The 27,103-nt window shown below is 40.0% G+C and overlaps 1 protein-coding gene across 1 annotated transcript; it reads right to left on the reverse strand.

Moving 5' to 3' along the window:
- Positions 1 to 497: 497 nt before the first annotated feature.
- PSMA1 (proteasome 20S subunit alpha 1) lies at positions 498 to 9,208 on the reverse strand. The gene is made up of 10 exons (XM_041481231.1): positions 8,900 to 9,208; positions 7,885 to 7,929; positions 5,615 to 5,716; positions 5,016 to 5,119; positions 4,148 to 4,236; positions 3,861 to 3,931; positions 2,846 to 2,975; positions 2,145 to 2,224; positions 1,346 to 1,450; positions 498 to 848 (listed from the first exon to the last, which is right to left on the reverse strand). The coding sequence occupies exons 1-10, from the start codon at positions 8,900 to 8,902 to the stop codon at positions 792 to 794; spliced, it is 786 nt and encodes a 261-aa protein (XP_041337165.1). The 5' UTR covers positions 8,903 to 9,208; the 3' UTR covers positions 498 to 791.
- Between the last annotated feature and the right edge of the window lie 17,895 nt (positions 9,209 to 27,103).

Genomic DNA, 27,103 nt, shown 5'->3' on the forward strand with positions numbered 1-27,103 from the left:
GGTGCACACAAGCTGAAGGGACAAAGCCCTGCAGAACCTGCTGGTTCAGGAGCAATGCAGGGACTCCATAGCTCAGCTCAGGAGACCTCTAATGGGAACTTGTGGTGGGTTTTTGTTACTCCAATTCAGCCCTCAGTGAGCTAAAAGCCCTGTTCTGGCCCAAGGCTGGCTGATGGCTCTAAAGAAACACTGACATTCTAAAAGAGCTGAGGTTGAGTAAATCTCCCCCAAAAACCTGACCACAACTGGTTGTCAGCTTCATGCTTCTTCAGCCTCATAACCACACATGCCTTTTCAGCTGGGACAAGCCGAAATGCTGTTCCCTGTTTGCTCCATGAGTATTTTATGGTTTCATAAGCATTTTAAGATCCTCTCAGTTCTACACGGTAAGCAAACACTCTAACAAATGGTCAAACACACAATGGCACCTTGGTATGACACTGCTATTTGTGAAGAGCTGTTTTTTCAGACAAAAAAAACCCAAACTCACAGCAGAGTCCGAGAAACTGATTTATTTCCACTTGTCCTTATGAGTTAAAGACAGTATCTTTTCTTTATAAAACAGTATCATGTACTATTTAGAAAATGATTACACCTTTCTTGTCCGAGCAGTTACACCCAGATGTCCTCCTGTCTGTCTTTTAAGGATAGGTAGGTCGCTTGGTTTCTTTCTTTATGAGCAATCCTCAGAATGTAGCGTCAGAAAACATATATAGGTGAGGATAAAGTTACCAGCAAATGGATAAATGTTCCTGGATAATTATACATTAACAGAGGAACTCATCCACCAACTAGTGCTCCATCGGCTCCTCTGCCTTCTCCACGGTTTCTTCAACAGGCGGAACCGGCTTAGAGAGAGGGAAAAGAAATATTTTAGGAAGGCAGAAGACAACACTTGACAAATCAGCTTTATCCCCATTGGAGCACCACAAGTGGTAAATGTAGCTCGTGTCAGCCAACAGCTCACAAATTACTGTTATCCAAATTAAGCACAAGCAGGACACAGATGGTAATTAGGAGACTATGGAGGCGTCTTGCAAAGGGCGTGAGAAACATATGCAACATACACTTCTGCTGTAAAACAGTGAAAACTCATACTTGATCAGAGATGAGGAAAGGAGATGACATTGGAACAGCCTGGCATAAATCTAGCATAAATTGATTTAATAAGTATCTGAGTTACCAGTAAAGATTATGCAGTGTGCATATAGTAATTACATATTGTAAAAATTGCGTTCCCAAAACTCTGCTACAGTAGTAGAGTTAAATTTATGTTAAACATAGCAGATCATATCTAATTATTGTCTTTCAACTAAGCCTATTTATTCATATCTGAACCACTCACCTTTCTCTGTGGTCTCTCCTCAAGACCTTCTAGGAATGGTGCTACATCATCATCATCATAGATGGTAAACTCCATGTCTTTGCCCACAATTCCAATTGAAACATTCTGTCAAGCAAAGGGTTGGAAGCAGTGAGAAGCATTTTCCTGCAATTAACTTTGGCTTTACAGCTTTCACTTATAAAAGCTATCGTATTTCAAAATCTTCTAAGGCATTCAAGGGTTTCAATTTCTTTCATTTTGTTTTCTATTTAATAACACACACAATTTCTCAAAACCACCTATTTTCATCTCATTTTGATTTTCAGTATTTTAAGACTTCTAAAAAACATGGTGAGCTAGGAATAAAAAAACATGGAAAAAGGTAGATAATTGGATATAATTAAAATTTTCTTCTTCAACAGTTCCTCAATTCATTGTCAAAAGTTTGTGCAGCTTTGTGATGCTGGATGCTCTATAAACTGTTGGTGCATTACCTTCACTCACCGCCCAAGTGAATTACTGGCTGTGCTCACAATGCAAAGTTGGGATTCTACAGCTGCAGGCAATGCACCTTAAACACTGATGAAACAAAGCTTGAGAGTGAAGCCACCAAGGAAACAATGTCTTATTTAGTGAAAACATGGTTTTGTGAAGAAACTTAAATCTGAGAAGAACACAGAACAGCAGATACACTGGTGACATGAAATAAAGATATTGTCCACCAGTATTCAGCTTCAAAGCTTCAGTGCCAGCCATACTTCACAAGAATTTTGCCACAGTTACTTCCAAGTAACAATGGCAAAGGAAACCTAGTCCTTACCTTGGTGGTCAGATCCTGTTCAGCAGGAAGAGTCTCTCTCAGGGCTCGCAGTCCATGTTTAACTAGCTCATTTAGATTACCTTAAAATGGAATCAGAAAGACATTGACAAACTATATGGTATTACCTCTAGACACTCATTCCCCTTCTTCCTAATCCTAGCTGACAACTCCAAAATCAGCTTGGGTCAACTTGACTCCCAGACCTCCTCTCCTTTCTGAGCAGAGCTGGTTATAAAAGTTTTCCTTGAGAAACCAGCCTTCCCTTATATTTGAGGTCAAGTGCATCCATTTTAGACCCCTGCCTTGATTCAAGTTTTTTTCCTCCAAGCAGGTATTCAGTGGTTCCTCATCATCATCCCATACAAAAATAAATTTGCCACTTAAAATGCAGCACCTAAATACTTGCCCTGACATACTCACCCTGCTCTGCTATGGAAACACTTTCCCTGGGTTAAAAAGGGTAGAGGCTTTTAATGTTTTTCACAGCTTTTCTTTCCACTAGATGAAATAAACACCCACACGTTAAGACATGAAAATCTCAGCCACATTCTCTAAAATTTTGTCTTTGTGCAGATTTACAGTTATGCCAAACTTGGCTCACAATATTTATCTTCAGCTCACTCAATGCAAAAGGATGGAGTGGCAGCAGGAGAGAAACTGCAGAATTGATGAACACCAGTGGGTAGAGTTCCATTACTCACAGTCAGTGAACTCAGTCATGTGCCTCTCCAAGTAAGTTCGTGCTGACTGTGAACGAGCACCAATGGACATTGCTTTGCAGTCAAAATAGTTTGCAGAGGGACAAGTCTGGAAGATGTGAGGGCCCATATCCTACAAAGAGAGAAGAAAACCCCCACACAATGTTAAACAAATATATAAATTCACACCACCTCTGCTGCTAGAGCACGTAATTTTCTAAAAGAATTTTACTTCATGGTACATGACACCTACATGTGTGCACAGAAATGTATTTTATATATATTTTATATTGCTGATCATATTACTGTTCTTATGCAATTCCTTCAACCCTGTTGTTTAAAAAACCACAACAACAATTAAAAAAAAAAACCAAAAATCTCTTTTTTTCCACTTTGTTCATCTGCAACTTTTAAATGGACAGGATGGCTGGCACAAAAAAGTGTTTCTTTCTTTGTTCTAAAAATTGCAATGTGCTTAAGTATGCTCCCTACTTCATGGCTTGCAGCAGGTATTTCACACACATTCTGTCTTATCTACAAAAAAGTAAAAACTTGCCATAGACTAAACCATGCCATCCAATATTTCAGGCAATACCAAAATTTCCTCCAACCATCCTCATGTCAACAATCTTGAGGACAGAGATTCTCTGTGTGCTGCATTAAGCAAAATGTTGTTGCTAAACAAGTGAGAGAGAGGCCAGCGGTGATTTCCACATCCATTTTCTTACTGGAAGTTTTTAAAATAATAATTTGCAAGCATCCAAAATCAATTGCAAAATATTTACATAAACAAATCTCATTTTTGCACCTTAAAATACTCAGTAAGCACAGGTAGGATTAGCTATTAATTAACACTTCTGAGTTGTTTTAGAGTAAGATACAGAAAATTCTTTCCTTCTGCAGAGAATTTTGACGAGTCTGCCTCTTCCATCTTTCCCTCTCAACATCTATTTGTTGCATTAAGTTTCCCTGAGCATATTTTCCTGCAGATCAGTAGCAGCCAGAGCAGCTTACTCACATCATAGCCTGCGATGAGCAGTCCTACTCCATAGGGCCTCCTGCCGTAGCGCTGAGTTGGAATCTGGGTTTCTTAAGAAAGCTAAGGAAACAATCTCAAAATTATATGATAATTACCCAAGAATTTTCCTAAACCAAGCAGAGATGGACCAAAATGCATCCTTATGGGATGTTCTCTGAAAGTATACACAAGCAATGTGAACAAAGAAGAATTGTCCAAAAAACTTTTTCAACTTTTAAGCTGTGACAGATGAAAGTCATTTTATGAAGTGTATAAAGAAAGGATACTGCTTCCAATTAGTGACACTAGGCGAGAAACTGGAAGAGGTCTATCAAACACAAATCTAGAATCCAAACACTCTTGACGCATGAAATTGCTAGGGAGCAAAAATATACAAAAAAAAAAATTCAAAATTCAAATCAGATCAAAGACACAATGAGGTTTGTCTCAAGGCTTGTCTGTTAAGGTAAGCATTTTTGTTTCAACTCTCTTCATGAGAAAAAGGGTCAACGGTGATGATTTCATTTCTTTCCATGATTTCATTTCTACATGACCTATCATTGTTATTGAGAAAGTTGACCACAGGTTTGATAAAGTATAAACAGGGTATTTCAGCCATACACATGCAAAGAAAGTAGAAGTTCACGCAGGCAACAGACGGGTCCTCTGGAGAAATGGCAAGGTTAAACGGTAACATTGCTTTGTGACATTGCAGCAATTAAACTTATTTCATAAATACTTCCCACCCCTTCTGATCAAAGTTGCTAAAAGCAAGCCCCCCAGAAGCCCACATAAACAGCACTGTATGTCTTTAATAACTTTCTCAAATGTGTGTACACAGAAGCAGCTGCCAGAGGAAAAGAAGTGATGGAGTTTCTCAGACTGCTTGGAAACCCTATTACACTGAGGAAACCAGACAGGACTGTTTTACTTGTAACAAAACCAAAGAGCAAAATTTTAGGCCAAACAAATGAGATTTCTGCCAACTAGTTAAAAACTTGCCAGAATTTCATGCTGAGGTCTTTGGCATAATATAACATTAAGCAGCAACTAAAGACTAATCCTTAGCAAAGCAGAAAATGTCATTTGCAATAGTCTGAATGAACTTTCCCTCATTATTGCAGCACTGTGTATGTCAACAAGCAGGATACTCACCACAAGAGTCTTGCATCGGCAGTAAGTCCAGCAATTGAAATACCAATATGGTTGTCAACGTACAGGATTTTTTTCTGATGAGCTGCCAGCTCAGACTGTGCTCTCTGTGCATAAAAGGAGAAAGCTATGTAGCAAATTGAACAGTCTGCCAAGCACTGTGGAGAAATCTGCTAACATTTATAGCAAGAACTGAATATGTTCATGAAACAATAAAAAAAATTAAATTTATAACTTGCAACAGAAGACAAGAAAAACCTAATTCCATTTCAGTTCTCTCAGAACAAAAGAAAGAACAGAACTTACTCCAGTCTTAGGAAAAGAAAGGAATATATTTACTGCTTAATAACAAATGGAAAGAAAACAAAAAAAGAGGAACACATCTGTTAAAGGAAAAAAAAAATCTTCTATTCATTTCCTTCACCATTTGGTGAAGATCTGCCTTGCATAGGTACTGGAAGTATTTCAGTCCTCAAGCAAAGGGAACCTGCAATTGCATTTACATTTGACGTCTAAGTACAGACTGCACAAAACTAATTTGCCAAACCAAAACTTTTCTATGAACATTACTGTCCCCACTGAGAGCAGAGTTCAGAAGTTACCTTGAGAGCCACCAGGACAGCGTGTGTTTTCGACTTCAGCCCCACAGTAGCTGAGCCTTGTTTCACCGCTTCCATGGCATATTCTATCTGATGAATTCGGCCCTGCAAAACAAAGCGGAAGGTTGTCAATCACTCTCTAGTTAATCCTCTGAATCAGTTTCCAATGGGTTTGCATTTTCAGACCTTTGGCTCCCCAGCCTAATGGGGACACCCACTCCAAGAGAGGTTAAATCAGCACGTGATTCAAAGACAGACAGAACTTGCAGCTGAAGCTGGATGCTTTAATCAGCTTTGCTGAAGAAATGAGTCTTACACAATCATTGTGTCTCACCAGCCACTCCCCAATAACTTCTGAACAAGTTATTGGCCAACTGCAGCCAAGTCTGAAACAGGAGTAGAGGTCTCAAAGAAAATGAAGTCTGTACGAGCTCTGCAGAGGTGGCCAGGAGCTTTAATGTCCACGTAACAGAAGCACTGAGGGTTTTCCCATTTTCAGCACTCCAGCCCGTGTCAGACAGCCAACACGGGCACTCCTGTTCTGCAAGCATGGACACCATGGAGCTGCATCCCATCAGCTGGGAGGGAGTGGAACACAGTAGCTGTTATGGTGAATGTCCAAGGGATGATCTACAGGATACCACCTTCCCACAGATTGTTGGAGATTTCTGGCATAAGGTTTTTTAAGTCTACTAGAGAGACCCTAATGTGAAATTTCATCCCCTGTTGTAACTGGAATTTCAATAACACAGGATATCTCCTGCCCAAGAGCAGGACTGAATTGCTGTGACCTGTCCAACATGAATTTTATGGCTGTCAGGAACAATATGCAAGACTGTAAAAATGCGACACCACTTCAAGTTTTTAAATCTCCTATTTCCTTTTCTTTACTAACATATTTGAAAACATCTCCCAATAAAGTATGATTTGCTGCTGTATTAACAGTGACAAAAACTATTATGGCATCACATCACTGCCTCACCTGCAAGAATGGATGGAGTATCAATTGCAGCACAGTAGCAATTTTAAATGTATTTTTTTCAGAAAAAAACTAATACTATTAACATTTTCAAGGCAATTTAAGCAAAACATAGAAATTTGTGCTGTTGATATTTGGCAGTACCTGCTAAAAGTCTCAAGAGAATGTTATAGTTTTTAAAGTAACTTTTAAAGTAACAGGTAAGACAAAAAAATTTAAAGTTTGTGATACAGAACCTGCCAGGGAAACACAATCAGTAAGAAGGATTAAAACAACTCAAAGGCACCTACACCTTCAAAGGCACCTACACCTATCATGGTATTGACTGAAAAAAAGGGGAAATATTCAAGGTTGTCTTCATGGAGAATGGAAAGGACAGAACACTCTCTGTTGCACGGTACCTCACACAAAACAGTACTACATGAAGAAGAATTTCAGTAGCAATACAAACCCACAAACTAACGATACACTAGCTTTATACTAATACAATTTGCTACCTGCATTTTAAAGAAATCTCTAGTTTTGCTGAATATATAAACGAGTCTTTTTCCAAGGCTCTGGTTTCCTGTAAGTATCCTGTCTTAAAATAGCCACAGTGAGAGAAGAGGCAATATTAAATACCTCAGCTGACAGTGTCTTTTAAAATTCCAGAATATTTACTTTCAACACAAGCTGTGTACATTTCAGAACACAGTGTATGTTTTCAGTAACAATATACAATGTGAAACTGATTCAGAAGTAGTAACATTTCAAATTCAAATGCAAATCTCACTTGAACCTCCCAATTATAAACTAAAGAGCTTCTTTCCCATATTATCTAGTGGACAGAAGAGAAGTTAGGCAATGGCCAGCAATGGCTAGCCTAACTTTGGGGAGATTGAAACAGTTTCATGCTTTGTGTACCTTACTTACCAACTTACTGCAGCTCTGTGAAAGGATCATAGAGTCGTGGAATGGTTTGGGCTGGAAGGGAGCTTTACAAGATCATCTATTCCAACCACCCACAGATGACAGCATCTCTTTTGTACCTCACAGGTACACTTAGAAAGCAACTGCCTTAAGCACCTGGAGGGGACAGGCGCAGGTAAGCAGCACTCAGGTTCACACAGCAGCAGACAGGGGTGTGCTGAGGGCTCTCTGGACACCTACAGCCTACAAAGGGAGAAGGGAGCAGCCTGCAGGAAGCTTCAGGCACCTGAGCACAACCTTTGTGACTGTAATACCACTGCTGTGAGGTGGAGAAAACCCAAAAAGCAAGTTAAAACCCCAGTGAGCAAGTGTATGAAGGTTTTACCTGCGGGCTCCAAACCGTGACATCATTGTCATACTGGTTGCGAAACTGGAATGAACAAAATAAAACTCATTAGTATCCCTAATAAGCTAACATAGTGCTCCTGGAGGAAACCCTGCTTTTTTCCACAGAATCCCAGCACTACAGAATCCTAGAAACAATAAGGTTGGAAAGACTTCTGATACACCAAGTCCAATGTGTGACTGAACACCGCTCTGTTAACTAGACCATGGCACTGAGTGCCACATCCAGCCTCCCTAAACACCTCCAGGGATGGTGACTCCACCACCTCCCTGGGCAGCCCATTCCAATAACCACCCTTTCTGTGAACAGGTTCTTACTTTGTTAAATTCCTTTTGTCAAACTGTTAGGTGGAAGGGATCTCTAGAAATCATCCAGTCCAAGCCCCCTGCCAAGGCAGGGTCGCAGAGCAGTGACACAGGCACACATTCAGGTGGGATTGAATGTCTGCAGAGAGGGAGGCTCCGTGATCCCCCTGGGCAGTGCTCTGCCACCCTCAGGGTAAAAAAGTTTTCCCTTATGTTGAGGTGGAACTTCTTTTGTTTCAGTTCATGGCCATTGCTCCTCATCCTGTGCCAGGGCACCACTGAAAAGGGCCTGGCACCGTGCTCTTAGCCTGCCTTTGAGATATCTGCATGCATTAATGAATCCCCTCTCAGCCTTCTCTCACAAACTGAACAGGCCCAGCTCCCGCAGTCTCCTCACTACAAAGATGCTCCAGACCCCTGCGGAGATATCTACATGCATCCTCCCAGGGCCTCGGAACTCTTTGTCCCAGCACCGAAGCAGGGCCCGCTCCCCGCTCCCATTCGTTTTCACGCCGGCAGCCAGGCCCAGTCCCGCCCGCGGCCCCGCGTGGCCCGGGAACTGCTTACTCACGGGCCCGCTCCCCGCCGCCCGCTCTCCCGGCTCTCCCGTGCCGGCTGGGCAGGCCGGGCAGGCGGCGGGGGTCCCCTGTCCCGGGCCGAGTGCCCTGTCCCGCCCCGGCGCCCCTCACCATCGTCCTGCTTCCCGGCGGCGGCGGCGGCTCCGGGCGGCGCGGGGCAGCGAGCGCTCCGGGAAGGGAGCGGGCAGGCGGCGCCAGTCGCGCCCCGAGTCATCGATGGGCCGCGCCTGCGCTCTGCCTCTGAGGGGCAGGCGGCTCGCGAAACGCCGGTTTAAGTTACCTAATTTGTTTTGTTATTTTTAGGCTTTCTGATGAATAAAGAAGTTTATTTGGTTCGGAAACGACTTCCTTTCCTCGCCGTTTTTGCGTGGGAACAGGAAGTATAAACACTTTATTAGGCGAGCTGAAGAGCTTTCAGGCCTCCCGGAGCTGGCAGTGAACGGTCCCGCAGCCTCGGCCCCAGCGCCGCTCCCCAAAAACTTCCTACGGCAACAAGGGACTCCCCAAAGCTCCGTTCACTCCGCCCACGGGCCCAGAACCACACGCAGACATTTCCTCTCCTTTCGGCAAAACCCCGTTAGTTTTGATAGAGGGCTGAGCCACGCCAAGGCTCCCCATTGTTCTCCATTTGTACGGCGAGGAATGCCGGCAGCCAGGATTTTAGCGATAAAAAGGCGGGATTGTAAAACTTCGTGGGGAATATTGGTAATAGCTGCGTAAATGAATAACTTTTGGAAGCTGTATGAACTGCTGTAGGTTTATTAAATCACAACTGAAGTATTTTCCCGAGTAATCTGTCCCTCTTTATTAGATGGATAGAACAAGACGAAGCCAAACCCGAACTCAGCAGATGTGCAGCTATTAAACATTTATTCTGAAGGGAAGGGGTTGGGGTCAGCAGCAGGAAGGGGGGCAGGACACGGAGTTCCTGCTGCCGCAGGCTGCACATGGGCTCTCTATTCCCAGGGCAGCAGCGCAAGAGGATGCTGGAGGCAGGAATAATCTCCAGAGCGGGGAAATGCTTACCGTGGGAGGAAGTCATTCACTTCCTTCGGGATGCTCCTTCTTGCCCTTTAGGCTCAGGACGAGACCTCTACAGGCAGGGCTAAAGCCAGAGGGTTGGAGGTGTATTTGTGATTTCACCTCAACGTGCTGGTGCTAAAGAGCACCCAGCCTATTCCTCATCAGAGTGTTTGAACTGAGGGTGTATGTGTCGATTCAGAAGGTGAGAAAGGCAAAATCAACAAGGCAAAATCAAATAGCTCTTTTTCAGATAACAAAGGCATCACACAGAAAGGAAGTGTCTTGCATATGTTATGAATTTAGTTGCAGAGCAAAAAAGCGAATGACGAGCAGCAATCAATACATTACATTGAGATGTCACAATATAAAAGAGTACAGGACTGAAAAGTAAAGCTAAAACTGTCCTCACATGTAAACGAGCTACTTACTGAAAAATCTAAGTTGGGAGAAAATAATGTTTTCTCCCTTTCAGTTTCACAGTTGGCGACCTGATGACCAGGATGACTTTGAAGCAATGAATACACAATTGATAGCTGTATGAAAACAAGTTCAGTGCCCAGTAGTGTCCAAATTAAATGTAAGGAATGATTAGGAAGAAGAACAAAACATGAAGCATTGCTGTGCCCCTGTATAAATCCATACTGCATATGACACCGTTGAACATTGGCCATGACTCGTTTCCCACCCTGAAATGGTGTGACACTGGGAAAAGTAGAAAGAAGGATTCAAATTATGGAATAGCTTCATATAAAGGATGACAGTAATGAGTAGAAGTCCTCAGTGTAAATAGCAGGAAAGGCTTTGAACTCCTGCCAAATCACAGCTGGCACAGAGATGCTGAATAGATTCCAGGCTTCTCTCTGTCCTGCAGTGCTGGTACGGGGTGCCATTAAAAGCAGCAGGTTCAAGCCAAGCCAAGGGGGTACTTCTGGGTTTTGTCATACCTGTACCATGGAAATCTCTGCACCTGAACACATAATGGGCTTTTGGTCATGTATTGAGAGATTCATATTGGAGATATTGGACAGATGCACAGACTAAACAACTGTCCAAGCCACCAATGCTGCTGCTGCAATGTTTCAGCTAAGTGCAGCAGTGAAAGCATACCTAACCTAAACCATGCATATACAGTCTCAAGAGAAACTAATGAGCCTGTTTTATTCTATGCTGTGTTTCCAGCAGAGTTATAAACAGCATCTGACATCTGAGCGATGACAGGCATTGCTCTGCAGAGATTAATGTACAGCAACTGAAAGGCAAGGCCATTATGCCTCTGCTTCTGCTGATTCACGAGAGGAAACAACATTCCTGCAAGTCCCTTTTTGGGATACCACTCACCATCAGCCCACATTAACCCCTATGTGCTATGCTCCTGTAGTTAGATGGAGTATTTGGCAAAAGATTGGCTCCTCTGAGGTCAGCGGTGACACTCTGGGAGCACTCCCAGGGGCTGCGTGTTGTGCTGCTTAGGCACAGCAGACTGCCAAAGCAGGAGGAAGAAAACTGCTGTGCCAGAGTAAGAGACAGACTGAATGAAGGCAGTGCCTCCATCCCCTTGGAGAAGGGGAAGGGTAGATCCCAGAGAGATCACAGAGCCACTCCTGTCAGATGAACAAGTGGTTGCCCACAAATAGCAGTGCTGTCATAATGCGCTCAGGACTGAGCATTTTGACTAAGTTATTTTGAGAACTGTCTTACTGCCTTGACAATGTGAACAGTCCATATTTGGATTTAATGCAGGTAAGAGATTTGCTTCATTAATAGATATATGGTGACCAGACTACTCAATTAATTAGAAGCCTTGGTGTATGGCATACGTAGTATTTGGTGACATTTTCATCAAGTAGGTTAAGGCTAAAAATAAAAATTTGACAGCAGTTATGAATTTACATACTTGACTATAGAATAATTTAAAGACAATCTTAGAAGTTCTTACAAAGAAAAAAATCATTTTGTATTAATACTGTAAATAGGAAAAAATAACCTCGGTATATAAATTACACCAGATTTCTATTCTTTTGCTGACACATTAGTAGAGGTGCAGACATTTCAGTCTCTATGACAAACTTGCATTCATGTTGCCAAAGGCATTTTTTACCATTTTTAAACTATTGACCAATTTAAATCACTGGAATATTTTGTCATGAAAGATGTTAACTACACACATTTTAAAGTCCGCTCCTTACTTTTTTTAATCCCTAGCTTTTGTGGACTGACATCAGTCGACCTTTTTAGGACAGGCCTACAGGGCAACTAACCTTGCTTGATCATCAAAGCTGGCTAAGAAAGACCAGGCAATGCTGAAAGCAGGCTTAAATAATCCCTGTGGAAAGAGAGCTGCAGGAAAGAGTCTGGCTCTTTCTGTCCAGTTCTGGAACAAACAAGGGCACAAGGTTCAGCACAGCAGAGCTGTTGTAGCATATCCTGGTCATGGAAATAGCTTTTATTTGTAGGTTTTTGTTTGAATAGACCAAAAATATATTTAGAGATAAATTTAGATGGATACTATTGCTGGTTATTTCTTGGACCTGAAATTTATTTCTTCTTTATTTCTTTCCTCACTCCGAGAGAGGAAGAGTTTCTGTATAATAAGCTTTTATTGTACAAGAAAAATGTATTTTGAGCTGTAAATTGCTTGCTAGCCTAGAAGTTATGATTTAAACAGCATACATAGAATTGTCTGAGTCATCAAAATACAACTGAAGAATTATTATGAAATTTGTGGAGTATTATGAAAGATATTGTTGCAGATATGAGAAAATCTGCTAAGCTTTTAATTTAATGAAAAAGAATGGCAGTTACTAAGTTTCTGTGGATAACAAATCCATTTCAGTGGGCATATAGCTGCATAAGCTCTTTCAAATATATTAACTGCTCTGTTGATTCATAGTGTTGGAACTGTTTTTGAGTATACCTGAATCAAAACCTCATCAAAAAGCATCATCAAACCTTCAGCAGTGGACATATAACATTTTGAGACAGAATGATGAACAGATCAACGAATAAACACTGTCTCAGTTAGGTTCAAAATTTCTCTCTATGAAAGAATCATCACAGATAGGAAATAACAGGGTGGCACAGAAATGAAGCCATGAGACCACTAATGGATCCCATTTCCTTACCACCAACATTGTTGTCATATTAAATTAATGAGTAGACAAAGTATTACTTTCTTACTTGTGCATTTATATGCCATAAATATTTTACAATGAGTGCTTATATGTAGATCACACAATAAAATGTTCAGAATATTTTTGCCGCATCTACTGGTGCCAAAAATTTCTGCTTGAAAAATGGAAAGACATTTACCTACAGAAACAAATTTTCTGGAGGATATTAAACTTAAAAAAAAAAAAAAAAAGAAAGAGAGAGAGAAAAGGCCCTAGGAATGACGTAATGACGTACTATCCATGACAAAACATTAAGGATTTATGTGACACTTCTCTTTACAGGCATTTTCAAGTTCTGTGGGAGAGATAAACATTGTAATAGTTACTGTTTAGGCAATGGTTCTGGTATTTGTAGACCACATCTTTTTAAAAGTGACTCAGCCTATTCTGACTGTGGATTGAGTTTTTGATTAGGAAAGACATCAATAGAGAATTAATAAGCAGGAAAAATAGATGTTTGAGTAGGCTTTAGTCCTAAAAATCCTGCTGTCATCAGCAAGGTTTATTTTACTTTTTGCCAAGCTCCTAATTTTGCTACATGGATTTTAACAGCTTTGCTGTCATGCATATCCCAGTCTTCATAGAACAAATTTTTTTTGGCACTGTCATCTTTATTGCATGTATTCCTAAACTAACAACAATGCAAGCAGAAATTTAAGCCTGTCCTGACAAATGTGAGAGAGCTTCTGGCACTGCTGTGTCCATTGTCTGCGATAATTCTGACAGATCATGGAGCTCAGACACTGCATCACACATGCTTAAATAATGAAAAAATTCCATTGATGTAAGGATAATTCTAAATCCAGAGTATTTGGCACTACCCTTGGCTTCTATGCCTGGTCCCTGGAAGGATTCAGTGATGGGCCAAAAGGGCTTTAAATTAATTCCAGACCACCTTGATGTAACCCTGCCTTGAATGCAGTGAGTGAGTATCTAAAAAGCTCTGCATTTGTTATTAAAATATCAGCACAGAGTCACACATCTGCATGTCTGGTTTTAATTTTAAGAAGTATGTATCAAATAAATTTGTGACTACAGATGTCTCATTCACAACAGATTCCACGGCATGAAAATATTTTTAAGCTGTGTTTATCATATCATTAAGCAAACGGGAATAATGATTATTCAGACAAAAGTTGTTACCAAATGAAAGGTTTCATACTCGGAGCACAAAATTAAAAATATATATATATATATATATATATATACTGTGAAATCAGAAGACTATTCCTGCATTTATATAGACCCTCTCAACTGTTTTATAATACTCAATAAGCACAGGAAGATATTTTCCAGGTTGAAAATTGAAGACATGCCTTAGGATTTTGAAGGGACCAGTGATAGAGTCTATCAATTTTTTGTTATGCAATTCAAAATGCATTACATCAATACAATTACCAGAAAGCCCTGGACACCTTCTTACCTCACAGTGAGCAGTGAATATGAATGGATTTGTATTTCTTTCTGTATTGCAGAAAATCACATGGGTGACAGTTACAAAATAATCTCCTTTCAAACAGAATGCTCCTTTTATCAGATTCTGTATTCTCAGTATTACCTTCAAATTCTGTATTCTCACTATTACCTTTACACAACAATCAGCATGTTATTTAGAATAGTTTCAGACAAAAATACTCTTCTTACCTCTAAAGCTAAACATTAAGTTAATTTGTTTAGGATCTTATCCAAAAAAATCACTTACACAATGTAATTTGAAGTATTCCCTGGTGCTGCTTTCCTATCAATAATAACCACGCTTCACTTGTGTATGTAGCTTGCCCTTTGATATTGTAGCTTTCTTCTAAAGTGACATCAGTATCTATTTCTAATGCAATTAAGACTCATTAATCATTTCTTCAGAATATATTCAACCTGGATTTTAAAATCCAGTTTCTGAGTTACACTCTTTAGAACATTACCAGTGGGTTTTTTTGGACTGACTTACTTCAGTATAGCCACAGTTTTACTTAGATCTTGAACCTGTAGTTGGTACTGCCAAATTTAAAACAAATTAGGAAAGCATATAAAATATTTTTTCTGCTTTTATTTAAAGCTGACAGTTACATGATTAAATCTCCAAATTCTGTGTCATAACATCTGCCTAGTGAGTTTAAAGGATTAATCTAGATACTGAGTATCACCCTCCAGCAACACATTTGTGAATGGTCTTCTGGGTTTTGGCCTAAATCTGATTAGCCACAAAGAAGGAAAGAAATTGAAAAATAGGTCAGGAATTGACACTATCACAACTTCATTATGCACATTTGTATTTTTACAAAGTTTTTAGTAACACAGCGTTGTGCAAGTGTAGTATAGCAGTAAAACAACAGCAGTGCTTCATTCTTGGGAGGGGTTTACCTCTCCTTTAGCAGACTTTTGAGCATTGGTTAGAAATTGACCAACTATCTCTGGGTTCCAGCCAGAGATGAACTCATTATGCACTCACTTTTACAAATTGAAGCGAATGTGAATTTCAGAGAATGTTTCTGAGCTCATGAAATGCCATTTCTTAATCTGCACTGCTGCATAAGCATTATCACTGTTTTAAGGTCTTTTATTGAAACAGTTGATAACTTTTTAAACTTATATCTATGCTTGCATGTGTTCTTCCATACCTTTTCTTTCTTAATGAATAGTCTTCTAAGATTAGGCTCAGTTATGAAGGATCTGTGATGAGCATTCACAAGTACTTCAAAGTTCAAATGACATTTCTTCGCTTCAAATTGTTAAGAAGCTGAAGAAACAACTATGATACTCAAAATCTACCTGAAAACTATCAGATAAAGGAGAAAAATAAATTAACAAACCTTTCAAGATAGAATTACTATTGTAGCAACAAAACCAAGAAGGATACTAGTCTGGAAGTGCAGTGCTAAAAGAGCAGTCAAATAGATTGAGCTGCTAGAGGAATCCAGCACCATCCAGGAAATAGAGCAGAATTCCTGACAAGGACAAGGAAAAGAAAATAGTCTTTTCTGTGTGTCACATGGAAAATTAAGCCTACTTGGCCAAATACATTTGGCTTTTACTTGTTCTTCTATTAATTATGGTATTTCTCTGAAGAGAAAAAAAATCACTCTGGGCAGTAAAAAAAAAAAAAAAAAAAAAAAAAGCCAACCAACAATTGATTACAAAAGAGTCTGGAAGCCACTCTGGAGTAAAAAGACTGACATTTCCTATTCATATTCACATCCATGGGAAGAGTAGGTCTTGGTTAACCACATTCCTTGTAGAAAAGTCTCAAGATCATTGGCATGGACTTCCTGCATGTGATATGGATGCTTGACTGACCTAATCTGTTTCTCAGCTCATTCAAGAACCTGGGCAGATTGCTAGCAAATGTGTCTGATACATGATATATTTACTTCTGGAGAGGACAGCATACCTCCTTCCCATCTCAAGTCTCTCAGACATCATAAGTCTCTAGCCAAGGAAGCAAGAGTCTGCTACAAAGACCTTGGAGAATGGGCAATTAGAAGAACATTCAAATAATAATGTTCCTCAGACTCATCCATGAAAAAGTCTATACTTTAATAAAAGACAAAACTTGACATAACAACCAGTAGAGGAGTAAGTAATTTTCTATCACTTCTGCTTACTTCTGGTATGATGTTCCAGCTCACTCCCCTTTGTGGACTGCAATGCTCCTTTGGAAAGGATGCTCAAGAATCTCTTTCTTTATAATGGCTTTATTCTTCCTGGAAACACAGAAGCCAAAAAAACTGCCTAAGAAATAAGGGGCTGGTGAAAGCACAGACTGCTGTCCCTGCTGTGTCAAGTGAGGCTTGCAGGATTGTTCTAGATGATATATGACCCTCAATAATTGGAGTGTCAAACTTCTGGCAAAAATCTTTAGGCAGTAATCTGATAAAGGTCACCAGATGGTCAAAGATCGTGTGGATATAGTTTGAGAAGCACACAAGGTAATTCCAAATGTGGAACTGAAATGAGGCTGAAGAGTCGAGTCTTTTATGGAACACAACTAACTGCTGGGTTTTTGGAGAAGTAGCCTTGGAAAGTACTTCTGATGTCCTGAGGGGAGCTGAAGATGTTGATCACAGGGAGAGCTTTCCCATAAACTGTATGATAACAGGCCATGGCCTGCTTTAGGGCTCGCTGGAAAACAAACAATGGGATGTTGCAGGTCTGAAAAGCTTCTCCAGTTGCCACAATAGAGCTGACACACTACTAAAGTCTCATTCAGGAATCAGAGTCCCAGGTATGGGGTTATGTCTTTGGACTGCTGCTCTTTCCCAATCTGATTGAAACAGAATGCTCAGAAGCAATTTTCTAGCTGTGTTGCTGGGATAATAAGGTGTTTTGATGTTTGGTCCTCAAGAACCCCAAAACCTAATTAACAGATGCTCCTGACAGTAGTGCTAGTGATCTCAGTGGGTATAAAGAGAAAATTGGCAAGGAATATTGGCTATCAATGTAAAGGGAGTGATCATCTGAGATTAGGAAACAATTGCCAAGATCAATGCACCTCTCAAGACCCCAGAGCAGAACCCAAAAAATATAGACTAAAAATTCCAGTAGTAGTCAAAACCCTCTTAGCTGTAAGAAAACAGAAAAAGTTTCCAGGTTGGGAGCCAGCATTTCACAATATATGAAATGAGGAATCATTTTGATCCAGTAGACATTTCAACTCAATTAGTAGAGATAAGTTTGTGCTTATTGTCCCATTGTCATTATGCAGGGGGCTGACACTTGTGCCCTCCCCTGCTGCCATCAGTAAGATTATCTGGCCTGGAGCACTGGTACAGATAAGGTCCTCAGGGTGAACAGAAACAGATCAGCTGATAAAGAGAGCATGGAACCTTTGCCCTATTCAAACAAAGTGTCTTTAGCTTACTCCTAATCATCAAGAAAGCTTTTTAAAAAGTGAGCTCTTCAAGTCCTATAGCCTGAGCTCTTCAAGTCCTGTGGCCTGTCCCTAGGGAAAAATGAAGTGAAAAATGGGGGGAAAAAAGGTGGGGAAGGAAGAAAAACAGATGGCAGACTTCTTATTAGAAGAAAGAGCTTTTGACTCTTGGAACCTTTGTTTGCATTCCATATCTAAATATTTTACATTTGCATGTGTGAACTATTCCTGGTGATTAAGCAATTAACAATTCATGGGAAGTAACCCATTCTATTGGTTAAGGTTCACATAAGTTAAACTTCTGCAGGTCATTTTGTCACTTGATACAAACTTTTCAAGTAACTTGAAAAGCTTGGTCTGACTTCACAAATATTCTCTAAACCAGCATGTCCATTTATAAAAATATTTTATCTATGTTTCAACCTAAAACAAACGTAACCAAAAGTGCTTGTGGATACTGCTGTGGCAACTGGAACTTATACCACATAGTAATCAATTATATACTAATTTCACTTACATTCCAGGTCAATATATTCCACTATAAAAACAAGGGCTTTTAGCTAGACCTCTCAGAAACATGTTTATAGGTAATTTTGTTCAAAGCCTGAGTATAAAATATATATATATTAAAGCAGTAGTCTTGTCTATCCTCTCTAAGACCTTTTTACTTTGCTAGGCAATAAAGAAAAGAATCAGGCCTCTCAACTGAAAAGCTGAAAATTATCTAGTTATTTTAATTTACATGCTGGATTAATATATTTTACAGCAATTCAAGGTTTTTCTGTTCAGAAATATGCTAATGTCACCATTGGATTTGGTACAGGCCTGTTTGTAGAGGAGACCTGACTGGGGTGGTAACTAAATAGGATACATCTCAGGATTTCAATTAACACCACAACTTTCTCATGTGCCTTTTAACAACTAAACTGTTGAGTCTGGAAAATTATCTTTCTTCTTCTAATATATCAGAAAGCACTGAAAATTTAACTAAACTTTTCCATAAAACCAGAATGCTATTTTCCTTCTTCATTCCACTCCTTTCAGAACTCACATAAAAAAATGCATCAATCATGGGAAGGGAACATGGTAATAAATAAAAGCAAGACTTAATTTATGTGTAGATGATGTATTCCTCACTTTCAGCATTAAAGAAAGCAAATATGCCAAGTATGTAATATTTTAATGATCAGGACTACATAAACAACTTCACAGTAAGAAATCCAGGCCAAAACTGAAGATCATAAAATCTTGTTCAGACCTGAACGTTAACAGTACCGCCTGACATGTGATGATCACTTTTTATACAAAAGAGCCTTAGAATTAACAGCAGCAATTTGAATATATGATGTAAAGAACTTCAGCTAAAGTGTGTCACTCAGCTGCTTTGGTATTGGGGTAACCCTCCTGGTACACAGATTTTTTATAATTTTCAGACATCAAATAATGAAAGTAGTGAATAGTATTTTAAATCCCAAAGATTACATACATTTAGGAGACCTACATTTAGGGAACTGCTACTCTGCAATAAGCCCTACAATCATTAAGTACTAAATACCAAAGTGGCCAGGAATCACAAACTTTCAAACTGTTACCAAGCACACACTGGTACTAGGCAGTAATTATTATGAATTTTAGAGTCTTTGTAATTAGCAGCAGTCACAGAGAAACAGATTACAAACCAGCAACTTTTACAAATCAGTAAGTAAATAATAATAAAAGGTAATACAGGTTCATGTTCACTTCATTTACTAATTGTATTGTTTGTTCACTATGCTTTTCTCTCTAGCAATATACTGGTGTAATACAGTATTCATGTTTAATAGAAATTCTAATTGTAATAAATACATTTTTAATGCAGCAGTAAAAAATACTCGAATAAACACAGCATAAACTGCAGTTTGTTGTAGGTCAGTGCTAGTGAATACTGTAGCAGTGAAATTTACTATGAAACGTGTATTGCTCTGGAAAAAATATTTGAATGTTGACTAAATAAAAACATCTGTAACTCATTTCATGGTCAGTGTTACGCTAGTAGTTATGAGAAAATAAGATATATGTGTTTCATATAACTTGCAATTGATATAGTATTTTTTCCAAATGTAAATAAAATTCCATCAAGTTTGAAGTAGACAGATTTTCAGGTTACAAAAAACCCTTGAGACAGTTTTTTCCATGCTTTCATAAAATCTTACATAGTCACAGAATCATTTCGATTGGAAAGGACCCCTGAGACCTTGAAGTCCAGCCTTTGACTTATCACCACTGTGTCCACCAGACCATGGCACTGAGTGCCACGTCCAGTCATTCCTTGAACACCTCCAGGGACAGTGACTCCACCATCTCCCTGGGCAGCCCATTGCAATGTTTGACAACCCTTTAGTGAAGAAGTATTTCCAGATTCAGCTCCATTCTTAACCTCCCCTAGCACATTTTAAGATGATGAGTCCTCTCATCCTGTCACTGGTTGCCTGGGAGAAGAGGCTGACCCCCACCTGGCTACAACCTCCTTTCAGGGTGTTGTAGAGAGTGATTAACAATCACAACAGGAAACATTATGGAATGGTATAAATGATATTGCAAGTGCATGACAAATAGGAACTCAGTTAATGATGTAAACTGAAACAAAGTTATTGGCTCACACAGTGAGTTTCTTAGATTAAGCATCAGTCATTGCTAGCTCGTTACTACTAATTGAGCATAAGTGCAAAGATATAATGTCAACTTCTGGGTTTCCCTAATCAGCTCTGGTAAAAGCCTACTGCTGTGTCCAGTTTGCTTCCTTTCAAGGTCCTTTCCTCAAAGGCTGTTGTAAATTCAAATACAAAAAACTCCAAAGCAATGGAAGAACCTTTCTAAACGTGTTGCTTTTGCTATTGCAGGTCAGTTGTTATCCTTTCATTGCAAGGTCCAGCAGGTGCACATGGCTGATTGTTTCTACACCATTACTTTGTATACCAGCATGCTGGTCTCATTTTAGCTATAAATAAACACATAAAATTTAATCAACAGAAGTTAATAACTTGCATTATCTAGATTTAGAATTATAAAATTTCTACAGCATACCCTTATTTTTACTTATGTAATCAGTTCAGACATGCTGTTAACAATTTTCTAAAAGATTCTACTTATTAAAAATATTAACTAACAAAAACACACATCTTGGAAATATTTAAACACATTTCCACATCTAACTCTTCCTCCTCTTACTGTAACATCATGCATTAAGATGATAAGCACTAGTTTTGTGTACAAAAATAGCTGAGTTAAATGATCCAGTCATTTATGTGTTACTTGATCTTGTGACACTGCTTTACCTCGATTTGTTTACCTTTGACAACTAAATACGTTTGCATTATTTACAAATATTGAGGGTTGTGTCGTTGTGCTGTGTAGAGGTGACATAAGCAGCAACCCCATCAGAATTACAAAAGCATTTCACTTCACTCAGCGTGCAGTTTCTTGTATGGTAAATTCTGAGCTGTCTTAATGGGTACTGCTTCAATAAACTGTGGTTCGCAGAATCGGAAAGGACCCACAAGGACCAAAGTCCAGCTCCTGGCCCTGCCCAGGACACCCCAGGAGTCACACCTTGTGCCTGAGAGCATTGTCCAAAAGCTTCTTGAACTCTGTCAGGCTGCTGCTGTGAGCACTGCCCTGGGGAGCTCTTCCAGTGCACAACCGCTCTCTGGGTGAGGAACCTTTTCCAGATATCCCCTGACACAACTTCATGAATGAACGGCCAACAAGACTTTCAGCTAAGATGCTAAGAGTAGGCTGATAAATTACTGAAATTTTACAGAGTATTGATTACAAATGCTGAGCAATCCTATTGTATTATATGAGCAACAAAAGTGACTTTTAGCTTCAGAGGTAGACTTAAATAGAAAAGATGATTGAACCAAGTTGTTTGAAACTGGAATGCTTTCACTACCTGTGATGTCTTCCTGAACAACATAGAAGGCTCAGGTTATGTGTGATCAGCAACTTGCCCTTAACAAGTAATAAAAATAAAATTAACCTAAGAAATGTAGGTGCTTAGGTTTTACAGGACAGACATAAACCACATAAATTTATAATTTTAAAACCAGACAATTTCTGTCTCCTACCACAATTTATTCCTGTCTGCTTTTTTACTCAGATAAATTCCTTCTGTGATTAGAATGACAAAATACTTCCACATTAATGAGCTAATTAGCTTAATTGCATAATTTTGCTGTATTTTTAATCTCATGCGGAATCTCTAGCAGATATAATTACTAAGTCACAATTACAGGATTCTGTTACATTTTTTTCTTCTTTGGAACATGTTTTTGTTCTGGAGATTTGCTTGCATAGACTATCTTGTTAGTCCTTTGTTGCTTCGAATGCTAAAAAATAAAATTAATCTCCAAACAACAGAGAGTACCAGAAGGCTTAAAAGTCCAGATTTTTTTTATTCAAGAAGTAAGATATTTTACATATTTCCACTAGTTGTCAGATATCTGCAGCCTGATACTTCAAGTTGAAGGTTCCAGTTTTATTGAACTATGAACAAAACAATTAGTGACTTTGTTTATGCTGTTTTCTTCAAGGTCCAAGCTTGTCCAGTACTTACCATAAGAAAGCATTAAAGTCTGATGATTTTCTAAATACATTAAGGTCTATAAGATTTTCATGCACAAAACTGGATGGAATAATACAGCCAAGCAAAACAGTTGAGATTATCTTCAAGCATGTGCTGAAACAGGCCAGACCCTGAAGAGGTATAATTCAGTAAATTTCTTTACTGGGTTATTTTATGCCTGCTGACAGTATAATGCAATTTTAGCAATTTAACAGAATTTAAAAGAATGTTAATTAACAAGGACCTGTCTTACTGATTTAAGGTCAATAAAATGGGTATCTGAAAGACCTGAAAATGATGGAAGCTCTCTGAAAGACTCAGCTCATTTTTTTCTCCCCTCTCACTCCCAATAAATGTCCTGATTCAGACTGATTTTGATCTTTCTGAGAATATACTAATGCATCTGATGCTCATGCATTAAGTCAGACTTCTCTGAAAAATCAAACCAGCTCCCTAGTTAGATTTAATCTTTAACTCTATTAATAAGCAGAGTCCATAAAATGCCTCTATTTCAATTCAAGACAGAAATTTCAAATAGCAAGTTAAGGACTGAATTGACATTGAAATATTAGTATGTATTTTAAAGTTTAATGCTATTTCACTGAAAGTGCAGGTTTTGTAATAAAACACAATTCAGCATAAAATAAACTTTTTATAGAAATGCTACACATAAAGAAAGTCACCTTCTGTTTTATTATTAACCTCCAGTTTCATTTACAATATAGGATGACAAATTGTACTTGAATAATTGGGTGAAAAAGTGAAATCTGGTAATGTTTGATGAATTCCTACATTTTTATTATTACCCCCCCCAACTATGCCACTATTCTCTAAATAAGCTCATGTAAAAAAATTAGTACCATATATAATTACACAGTTCTCAAGTATCTTAAAGCCACAACTTTGACAGCTATTTGTTGAACGTGATAGCCCATTATCTTTATTTTTGCTAGGATGTGAACATTCAAATTGATGGTGCCTTGGAAAAAACAATTGCCAAAGACATCCAAGTTTTACTTAAATGGGTACTTTCTGAACAACTCCTCAATTTTTTTTTTTTAGTTTATACTTTATATATAGCATTAAAATGTTGTTTTTAATAGTTATTCAATTCCATTAAATTCTTTAATAAATTCAATATGAAGTGTTAGACAATTAATTTTTTTTTATAGGGACATACAGATTATACATGTTTTTTTTTTTTTTGTATTTTTTTTTGTATTTTTTTTTTTGTTTTGCTAACTGGTTATGTTGTAATAATGCCATTTCTCTGTTTATTCAAGCATTGATGCACAACTGATAAAAAAGTTGAGGCAGACACAATTACTGCCTGTGTAATCCTCTCTTTAAATTAATTGAAAAATTAATTTCTCAAACTCTAGTATTCAAAGAAAAGCCAATTCAAATTTGACGGCCAAATTCAATGGCATTTGTCCATGAAATTCCTAAGGGATATTAATGAAAGAAAAGCAGCAAAAGTCATAACTTAGAACTTGCACACAAAGTAAGTCCTCTTTTCCCACCTTTTCTTGCCTATGCTCTACATCTCACCTGTAGTCAGGTAGTAGAATACTATTTCCAGAATATGGCATCAATTTACTGATTCTTTGATCATACACAAAACTTTCTACACAAATTATCCCAGATTATGATGAGAAAGTCAAAAAGGAGGCTCTAGAAAGCACTGATGTGTCTCATAATTTCTTGGAGTTATTACTCTGTGAAAGTTTCCAAATTAGGTACCAAATTGATAATTTCTTTCCCCATGAATAAAAGGGCAAGGACTACAGTCAGGGCAGGTTTACGTGCAATAACAGTCAGATCTGATTGTTATTAATTTGATGCTTAACAGTATGAAGTGCTTGAAGAGAAACTTTAAAGAGGACTTTCTAGAATTTACCTAACATTTTTGTGCTGATTCAAAAGAAAGCACAAAAAGGTTTTATGAAGTGAAGAGCTAGGCAACTCTGTCCAAAGTTACTAAACAGATGGAAAAGTTGTCCACACAGTGAAAAACTGATAGGAATGGCAGCACTACATTAGGAAGGAAAAATCAAATATCTGTATTTCATGTGTCTGAAAAACAGGAGAAAAAGGTGCTTTGAGAGGAAAACAAAAGCAATTCTCAACAGAGCTGATTTCTGCACCAAGATTACAGGGCATTGGCAAAAAGAAATCAAATTGGGCAGTAAAAACAGAAGGCAATTATTAAAACTAAGAAATATTAAATTGAATGTGATAAGATTTAGACAGGTTCTGGATATGTGGGTCACAATCAATAGGCTGAAGAGGATGCCAAGATTACAGCCTTGAGTGAAAAGAGTAATTGTTATGCAATTAGTTCTTTCTAGTTATTCTACACTAGAACAGACAATGTAAAATAAAGTTAGTATTTTGAAATATAGACAAATTCTCATTTAGAAATTACAAGACAGAAAATGAAGATATTTGTTTGTGTATAGAGGCCATAATATCATTAGCCACTGTTACACAGGTGCAGGTATTCTATCATATGGTGCCTTAAGTATCAACCAGTTCCAGGAGAGGCAGGAAGTTCAACAGAATCCAAGGGCTGGGTACTGCCCTTCCGACACAAGAATCCTCTGCAGTTCCAGGCCTCTCCATCCTTCCTGCAGGCCTCTGTGTGAGGCCCCACCTCCCTCCTGAGCCAGGGGCACTTGCTCCAGCTGGTGCTGCCACCAAGGCCTGGGGCACATCCCTGGCATTGTTGGGCATTGCTGGGCACCCTCAAGCAGGGCCCCATTCACTGAGCACCATTGCTGTCTCTGGGCCTGCACTGTGCTCCCAAAATCCTGGGGACATCAAAGAATTAGAATAAACAGCCCCTTGGCATGGCCAAGGGAAAGTTGAGCAGCAGTCATGGGCAAAGCCTCTTCTCCTGCCAAAGGCAACTTACTGACGAGGCCGTGCCAGCCTTCTCACAGATGGGAAGGACATGAGAGGGCAAATGCCAACAAAGATTTTAAGTGTGCCAAGGGATATTTGGGTTGGACATTAGGAAGAACTTTTGCCCGGAGAGGGGCATAGTACATTGGAATGGGGTGCCTGGGGCAGTAGGGCAGCTCCCTTTGTGGGAAGAGTTCAAGGGAAGAGTGGGCATGGCACTCAGTGCTCTGCTGGAGCGGCCATGTTGGGGATGGGTCCCCAGCTGGGCTCAGTGATCGCGCAGGGCTCTCCCAAGCCAATGGATTCTGTGATTCTGTGACATCACAGCCTCTGGGGCCAGTGCAGGGCTGGGAACTGTTCTCAGCCTGTTGCCGTGCCCAGAGCGTGAACAGAAGTTGGCGAGGAAAGACAGCCAAAGTGTGTGCTGAGGTGGCAGCTCAACCTACAGCAGCACCATGGCTGGCCACGGCTTCCAGTGGCTTCTGAGAGTCTGCGTGCTCCTCATGCTGGCCCAGCCCCTCAGCCCTTCCAGCTGTCCTGAGGGGCACAGGGGCACCTTGGGCCAGCTTCCCAAGGACATGGAGCCACAGGCCATGGGCCCTGAGACGACCCCCTTGTGGGTCACAGTGCCACTTTCTTTGGTGGGCTTAGCCCTGGGGCTGCTGCTGATAGGAATTGTCCTCAGATGCTGCCTTGGCAGAAGGCTCTGGAGATGCTGGGGAGAGGTGAGGGAGGGGCGTCAGGCAGCTGGGATGGGGGCAGGGGCCAGGAGGAAAGAAGGTCTTGTTCCAAGCCTGTTTTGGGTGAGGCATGAGTGCCCCTATGGAGGAGAAAAGCTGATCAGATCCAATGCTTCCTGGGCGTCCTGGGCAGCACTTTGCCCAAGGCCCAGGTTTCAGGCCCTGGGTGAGGAATTAGGCTCGAGGGCTGAGCCCCAGGGACACCAGGCTGAGCCGGCCAGGGCCCTCTTTCCTGCAGCCTCAGCTCAGGAAAGCCCAGCCAGGCCAGAGTGTCTCCGGGAGCGTCCACAGGCATCCCAAGAGGGCTCAGCCCCACGCTCTCCCGTTCTGTCTCTTGCAGGAGAAGCGCCAGAGCCCCTCGGTCTCTGCAGGGCCGTGCTGCTGCCGGGGACGCGGCTGCTGCCGGGAGCAGCCGCAGGTGCTGAGGCACAACCGTGCCCCGACGTGGCTGTACCAGCGCCACAGCTCCGCACAGGCCCAGGCAGAAGAGAGCGGCAAAACCCCGGCGGCCTTCGGAAGAGGAGGAGACCACTTCTCCCCTCAGCTCTGGCACAGCAGTGCAAGGGGATGTGAGAGCAGTGCTCAGCCCAGGCACTGGGTCATCCCCCACCAGAGGTTTTATTGAATATCCCGTTTGTCAGCCACACCTTAGTCATAGGTTCCCAGAAATGTTTTCCCTTAGAAGATTAAGGTTTTTTAGAGTTCTTGTTGTTAGAAATTGACCATTTTTTAGATATAAGGTTGTCCCCATGTAGATTTCTCACTCCCTAGTTTTTGATTGTTAGAATAGTCCATTTGAATAAATTTCAGCTTTTCTGCACCTTGCTGTGTTATTTTCTTAATATTCCATCTTTTATTAATATAAAAGTATTTCATTGGATGAAGGAGTACCTTGCTGTTTTGTGAGAAATGCTAATATTGATGGCTTACCCATTCCTACAAATCCAATAGGACAAAGTCTACAAATCAGCTTTACAATCTCAAAAACTACTCCAAGTTTTACACATC

Source organism: Pyrgilauda ruficollis, unplaced genomic scaffold, assembly GCF_017590135.1.
Source record: "Pyrgilauda ruficollis isolate IOZ18807 unplaced genomic scaffold, ASM1759013v1 scaffold55, whole genome shotgun sequence".
Classification (NCBI taxonomy): domain Eukaryota; kingdom Metazoa; phylum Chordata; class Aves; order Passeriformes; family Passeridae; genus Pyrgilauda; species Pyrgilauda ruficollis.